Source organism: Haplochromis burtoni, unplaced genomic scaffold (assembly GCF_018398535.1).
Source record: "Haplochromis burtoni strain Fernald_Lab_line unplaced genomic scaffold, NCSU_Asbu1 Contig_178, whole genome shotgun sequence".
Classification (NCBI taxonomy): Eukaryota; Metazoa; Chordata; class Actinopteri; order Cichliformes; family Cichlidae; genus Haplochromis; species Haplochromis burtoni.
This window is the reverse complement of record NW_024582539.1, coordinates 1,163,481-1,171,362: the sequence shown is the minus strand read 5'-3', so window position 1 is coordinate 1,171,362 and position 7,882 is coordinate 1,163,481. Positions and strand designations below refer to the sequence as shown.

Genomic DNA, 7,882 nt, shown 5'->3' with positions numbered 1-7,882 from the left:
AATAAAATCTCCACTTTGAAGAGTTTCTTTCAACTTTGTAGTGTTATAAAAATATAAGACTACAAAGTTGAGATATATATATATATATATATATAAACGGTATATGTTTTTTTTCTGCATTATTGTAGGATCTTTACCTTACAATGTAAAGAACCTTTAAGTGACTGTTGTGATTTGGTGCTGTGTAAATAAAACTGAATTAAATCCTTTAAAGACCCAAATAACTAATCTGATTAGATCTTTAGGTGAAGCTAGCATATAAGAAGTGTAAGTAGAGACAGAAGAGTATCATGTAGGGCACTCTTTTAAAGGGTCATACTGTAGAACATAGAAGAGCTCTAATCAGGCAAATGCTTCTATAAATGATCAAGTTGGGTCTTTAACATCAACTTTTTAAATTGCTAATTATAGCTGACTTGTAATTTAACTTTGGAAACACATTTTCTGCGCAACAATACAACCGAAGAAAAGACCAGAAAAAAATCAATATGGTGGTCAACTCAGGACTAATTGCAATGTTTCAAGACTTTTGGAAGAGCCCCGACTGAACGGAAAGCTATCCTGCTCTTTTCCAACTCCAGATTTTTATTCTTTAATCGAGCAACTTTGCATGACTCACAGGTCAACTAATCCTTACTTATCTCACACCGGGACTTGGTGCAGCCCCTGAGTTAATCCTCTGTCTGAAACAAGTTATTTTAGTTCCCTTTCCCCTCCCTTTAATCCAACTTTCTTCTCAGTAGCTGCCCCTCAGTCGCTCTGAACCTGAGATGACTATATTAAAGATATCCTCTGTCAGTGACATCTTACTTAGAGTAGAAAAAAGCCTGAAGATTTAGTGTTGTCTGAAGCCTCAGCTTTCGACTCACAGGTATCACAGCCTTTGTACTATTTTGGGGGTTTTCAAATAGTCCTCTATTTGAGGCTTTTCTGTTTTTCAGGTTTGTGGAGTTTTGATTTTTAGTTTTGGGTAGTTTGAGGCTTAGACACATATTTTAAGTCCCTTTGCAAGGTTTCTAAGGTCCCTGCATTTTCTTTATTCTAGTGCTAAATATTGCTCCCTCATTGTTCCCTGACTTCTTGTTAGGTTTTTTAAAAACTCAGGTCAGTGTTACTTTTGGTTACTGTTTCTGTTTTACATTAGTTAGTTTTCTGTTGTTTGCTGTGTTAGTTTTGCTTTCTCTCAGTACTCCAGATTCCCTAATTGCTCTCGGTTTCTGTTAATTACGTTCGTCTTTACCTCATTTCTCCTGTTTGTCACCCCCCAATCAGTCCTCAGTGTATTATCTTGTAACAAGACCAAGAGCCATGTTCTAATGTTGCTTCAGTCTCATCTGAACACATCCAAACTGTACAAATGAACCGAAGAAGTGAAATACAGCCAACAACCCAACTGTCAGTGGACAATCCACAACAAACAAAGGCTTAAAATTTTGAATACTGACAAAAAAAGTTGTCTGCTTCTGTTGAGTCCAGCTGATCACAAGCTTCCCACAAGCTCAATAGAAGAAACTGAAAAAGATGATACTATTCCAAAGGAATATAGAAAACTGTATTAAGAATCCCAGGTGCTACTTTATTTGGATTCATTGAAAGCCAGTTCTTTTATTTATTTATTTTTTACTGATATGCAATTCACAGCACAAACAGCATCAATATAAAGCCCACATTGCACTCGGTTGCATCGATTTTCATAGCAGCATGGGTTGATTGCCTCCCTGCGGTCAAGGTTACGTAAGACAAGCTATGATGAACAGGAATGAAGGAAATTCTGTCAGACTGCATTGATCTGCCATACTGCAATTACATGAGAAATCTGCAAAAATCCTTGTTTTTAAATGTGGTTTCTGATTACTGAATAAGAAAACCAGCACACCACTGAATACATATGAGGTTAATTAGTACTGTAATGATCAGTAGAAATGCAGCTATTGTCAAGCTTCACTTTGCAGAAGCATTGTTGAGTTGGTGCTCTGGGAAAACGCAGCTTTTCAGTCACCATTTACAAGAACAGTTGGACACAGCTGCACAGGGTTAAAATAGATGCAGAGATGAAGCTGCAGTTCTGTGTTTTGCTTGGAGAAGGACAGCGTGCAATGCTGATGCTAGATCAAAAAGGATTCTGAGCTACTCTAGCTTTTGATCCTTTCACATAGCCTTTTTTAATATGACAAATTCATAATACATCTGGGCATCATAACTACAACTGACACACTGAAATAATTAGTTCAGCACATGTACAAATTATCACTTTGGGCACATTTTGTTTCTATCCAAACTATGGTTATCTCAGGCAATTTTAGCTCTGAGAACCGCCATGCCACTGTGCTACCCCTTGCAATAGTATAAAACGTGTACATATTGTTTGCAAATTAATATGTAAGTTACCCATATGCCCAATTTGTTATATATTCAAAGAGGGTTAAGCATTTAACCATGTTTGAAGCTGACCTGTGTTCAAGCAGATTGTACCTGGAAAAATAGTGAGCAGGAGGAAGATATAAAGAGAAGGAAAGCAATGAAATAAAAAAAAAAGCAGAGGGCAGATGGTGTGAAAGAGGAGAGGAAAAGGGGATGGAGGGTTAGAGGGAGATATCAGAGACCGGTCTTTCTTGTTACTGTTCTTTTTCTCAAAGAAATAAAACAGCAGGTACAGCCAACGTCTTTTGGTTAATGAACTACTGAATTTTGAAACCTATGTTAGTCAAAGTAGAAAAAAAATCTTGCCTTTGATTCTTAACCTTAACTTTAACCACAGTCACTGCTAGATCAAGTGAGAGCACTCAGCGATAATTACTTGCTTCTTTACCAAACAGCAGTCAGCTCTGTTAACTGGTTTATCCATGACAACAGGAGATTTAATCAAAATGTTAAGATTGTAGGTTAACAGCTTAACCACAGTTAAGACCTTTGACTGGAGTCTGGCCAACAGAAGGATTTTAAGTGACGTAAAAGCTTAAGGAAACTGTTTCTTAATTTGTCATCAGAATGGAGTGAGGGGAAAAAAAGGGCTGCCCAGACGTAGTTAATCTGTGCTTGTTATGTCTGGAAAGTCATCCATTTATCTTGCCATCAACACATTGGCATCTTAGCTAGCTAGGACCTAGAGATTAGGTACAACCTTGGAAAAGTAACTAAGCAAATGTAGATAACAAATTTACAAATTTTACAGCAATGTTGATAGGAATCTTTGCTTAGTACACTACAAGTAAAGTTTCTGCTTCTACATTTTTAGCTCGTAGACTAGCTTAATTTAGCTCATTTGAAACACTTCATAATCTAATATTACTAAGTGAGTGCTGACTTTATGGCGATTTAATGCTTTAGCTGGCACAATTATTACTACTACTGGTAATATTAATCTAACTATAATGATTGCATGGAACTATTTAACAATCTATGTGTTCGTGTGTGTGTGTGTGTGTGTGTGTGTGTGTGTGTGTGTGTGTGTGTAGCAGTCACCAAAATTTGTATCCACAAAGGAATTTTGTTCCCCAGGGCAGCGTTTTGCTGGTAATGATAATATCAATATTGCATTTCAACGTCTCTAACATCTGTTTTTAGACATGTAATATTGCATTTCTTAAAACATTTTTTTTTTAAATAAGATTGCAAAAAGTCATTAAGATTGAGATCTTTTTTCAAGGAGAAAAGGTTTGGGACAAACTTGACAGATAAATGACTGAAGGATCTGCAAACCTAAAGCTGTTTTACTTTAAAAAGGTCTGGTAGTTTCATACTTTTTGGAGCTTATTCCATTTGTAAGCAGCTTAGTAAGTCGAGGCTATTTTAAAAAGGGACAGCTCTTAAAATGAACCTGTATTAAAATTAGTCTGTTTAAGGGTAACAAGAGCAGTACAGGGTAATAAATAAATATCATACTACTCCCTTAGCATTAATAATTGCATCCCAAGTTGCTATGACACAGTGAGTTATATGCAGTAAAGTATGTGGATGTGATGGTTAATAATGAGCATCTATAGCTGCTGTGCAGGATTATTCTCATACAAATGCTTTTGACCTGGATGGAAAATGCCAAGGTTGTATGTACAACTCTGCCTGCTGCTGAACATAAATACCATTAAATATCGTTGATGTCAGTTCAAACTTCCATTACTAGATCAGGTCTGACTTAACTATGTCACAGTAACCTCACCAAGTTCACCTAGCCCCATATTAAAGAGTTGGTGAAACTGCTGACAATTTATCAGTCGTCCACAGTAATAGGATCTGTAGTATACTACGAGGCTTTGACAGAATTGAATGCAAATTCTTCTTTAATCTACATATTAACGTTTCTTTCTTTTAAAACCAGGCTTATTGTCCAGGCAAAATAACCTCATTCATGCTCAAATCTTTAAAGTTTAATTGAAAAAAATACTTTCTTTGACTATGAGAAAGCTGATAGAGGTACATTTGCATCTTCTAACAACTGTGATCAACCAACATGGTCTCACTGCCAAAGCATAACATTTTACACTAGGTGACAAATTGTCGGTATATTGCGCTTCAGGGTTCCCAACACGTCCCTATATTACAAGATCAGAAAAATGAGGAAACATGAGAACCATTTGGAATGAATCTACACATGTAAGTTCGTTTTACTTAAATCGCTTTGAAAAACACTATCTAACGTCATTAAAGTGCTGGTTAAGGCTGGGGATAAGGTTATGGTTAGGGCTGGAATACATGGCTGGAACGTGTATTACCGTGGGAGCGTCATTCTACTGGATGTCATCCATCACCCAGCGCGTAGCATAAGAGCGTGGAAGGTCACCTTTTGCGTTTCTTAGAAACGCCTCGGGACTTGAGAAATCGTCAGTATATTACGCCTCGGGAGTGAGAACGGGCTGGATCAACACCTTGAGAGCCTTTTTTATCCAAGAATTCCAACAGGGTGCAAAATGTCATAAACACAATGGCTTACCACCAAATAAGTGAGTGGATTATCTGCCAGCTGTCATAGGTAGGTTAAATATTAGCTTTAACTTATGAGCTTATTCATAAGTTAAAGACCTCAAAATCGTTTCCTGTATTGCCGCGAGTTGGCACAGAAACACAACCACCCAAACACATGCGGTAGGGGAGCAGATAATCCACTGGCATCGGCAATAAACACGCCACTGTTGTGTAAACCACGGCTCTGACTTCCACCTGAACTTGACTGATTTGTTTCCAGCTCGAATGCCAAACTTCCAGACCAACTCCTTATGTAAGCAGCTCTAACCTTGAAGAGGAGGTTAGTGGGACACCTGTGGGTGAACCCTTTCCTCTAGTGCTGACCATCAAAGCAGAGATGTACATCAGATGATGTAATAGAAGCCTCGTAGCGGTGTGGTGGGCTTTGAGTACGTGTGTCTGTGTGTGCGTGCATGTGGGAGGACTGGTGGGCTTTGTGTGTTTTTTGTGTGTCTATGTGATGGGTGGGTGGACAGAAGAACGAGAGGTAAAGTGTGAGAATTTGAAAACACTCTGTAAATTAGCAACAATTTAAGTCAGAAGCAAATAAGAAATACGCACTCCGACATCTGAAACATTAAATTATTATTAATAAAAATCAAAAACAGAACAACAAAGAATTTGTATTCTTGTCCCTCGCTATAAGAAAACCAAAATATCTGCCAGAATAAAATCTGACCCACTCGAGAAAGATTTAACATATAAACTATAACTAATATTTAAAATGTACTCATTTGTAGGCTAAAATTTCACATTAGGACGGCTTATGCCCTCTATAATATGATATTACTTTTGTAGCACCAGCTTTGTCTTAAAGAAATAATATGTCTTCTTTTTTAAATTTCTACCCTACTAATACAATATTAAATAACAAACCCCAACCCCGCCCCCACAAACACACCCACATATTACACAACAGCTTTTACAGGCTGACGAGTCCCATTATGTGACAGAGCAGAGCTTGCAGTCACTAAATGAAATGGTCTTCCAGGGAGATGTGGGTGATTTGGGGGTCTCTGTTCCCATCAGTCACATTGTCGAACACAATGTCCTAAACACAATGACGACAACAGAAGAAGAAAAAGAACATTGACTCACAGCTGCATAATCAAGTAGAGGTGGTCGGGGCTCTCGTAGATGTCTTCCAGTGCCACAATGTTCTCATGCTTGATCCTGCAAAACAAAGACAAAGCAATCAGTAAAGATTTGTTTTTTTAAATCTGTTTTTTTAAAGTTTCTGCCACAGTCACAGTCCAGACTAATGCTCCAACTGTCTTTTGTACACCTTAATATTCTGAGTTGTACATTGTTAACACTTTATGTCTCAACCAACACAAAAGTGTCACCTCACGATCCATTTCTTAGCTGCTCTGAAGCTACTGATTGAATTAAACAATGAGTTTTAATGAGCCTCCCACATGCCCATCTATACTATCGCAAAGTCATAGACAGGCAGTTAAATGACAGTAAAGTTCCTGATTTCTCAGTACTGATTATAGAAATTTCAGTTTTAGTCATGTTAAACACTTGTTGAAACTTATTTTTCATATATTAAGATGATTTTGGACATCCTTGCAAAATACTATAATAAATGATATATATTGTGTATATATGTTGTGTATTTTGTAAAGAATATGAACATACACATGCTGGTAACCATTAGTTACATCTTACTAGTACAGGGTTAGACCCACTTTTACCTTTTGTACTGCCATAATTCTATATATTACAATCCCAACAAAGGCCTGTAGTCATTCAACACGAAGTGTTTTCTTGTCTTCTTCTGAAATGTAGTTGGCTGTAAGTATTAAAAACTGGAATTACTTCATTTCGTTACTTGTCCTGTCTCCCTCCCCTCATCCACAACCGGCTACAGCAGATGGCTGCTTTTTCCTGTTAAAAGGGAGTTTTTCCTTCCCACTGTTGCCAAGTGCCTTCTCACAGGAGGTTGTCAAATTGTTGGGGTTTTGTTTGTATTACTTTAAGGTCTTTACCTTACAAAATAAAGTGCCTTGAGGTGCCTTGAGTAGCGATTTGCCACTAACTAACTAACTAAGGTACAGAAAAAAATACAGCTGAAGGCAAAGGGGGTTTGGTTGGACCTTACTGAAGAGATTTACTGAAAAGGTATTAAACCAACAAGAATCCCACTGAATTATAGGGCATTAAACAATTTATATTTAACTTTATACAGTGTGCATGTTTATCACAATCCTAACTAATCCAAGGCAGCTACCATGGTTTCTCTGCCTCATCCATACTCGAAGCAACCAGTGAAGACTGTGGTGTACACAACTCCAGAAAAATAAATAGCAATTGGACCTTGAATTTAGATCCTTTTGTAAATGGAAAAATCAAGAAAAAGTTATTTTACTCTGATGCCAGCACAAACTTTTCACAGAAATCGAACCAACAATCTATTTCAACCAAAACCTCTTCACACTTTCCCATCACAATTTCTGCTCATTTTTTTTGCTTCTCTGCTGATTTCTCCATGGTTACAGCAGCATGATGGGGTGTTTCCCTTCTTCCGTGTGTGTGTGTGCGTGTTTGTGTGTGTGTGTGTGTGTTTGTCAGTGTGTAGCTGTCTGTTTGTTATCCTAATATGCCGTGCCTAGTGGAAACACGACTAATTTTGTGTGCGTGGTTGCAGGTTAATCATCTTTTGCACAGTAAACAGAGGTAATCCCCCCTGGCCTAACTCAGGCATATACACACAGAGGCACACACAGCAGGTGTGCAGGTAAACATCTAACACCTATTAAAGAGCGTATGATCGCAGCGGCAGCAGGTATGAATCACAGAGCTGAGACGTGACTCATACTCATGCTCATACAAGTACTGGTTGAAAAGGGGTAATGTGTGTGTGTGTGTGTGTGTGTGTGTGTGTGTGTGTGTGTGTGTGTGTGTGTGTGTGTGTGTG

General features: G+C 37.9%; 1 protein-coding gene across 1 annotated transcript in view; it reads right to left on the bottom strand.

Annotated features, from left to right (window-relative positions):
• camk1da (calcium/calmodulin-dependent protein kinase 1Da) overlaps positions 1-7,882 on the bottom strand; it is an 84,066-nt gene that overhangs the window by 23,421 nt on the left and 52,763 nt on the right. The window contains exon 3 of the mRNA XM_005942679.3: positions 6,058-6,132. Within this exon, the coding sequence (XP_005942741.1) occupies positions 6,058-6,132 (75 nt within the window). The remainder of the gene's footprint in view (positions 1-6,057; positions 6,133-7,882) is intronic.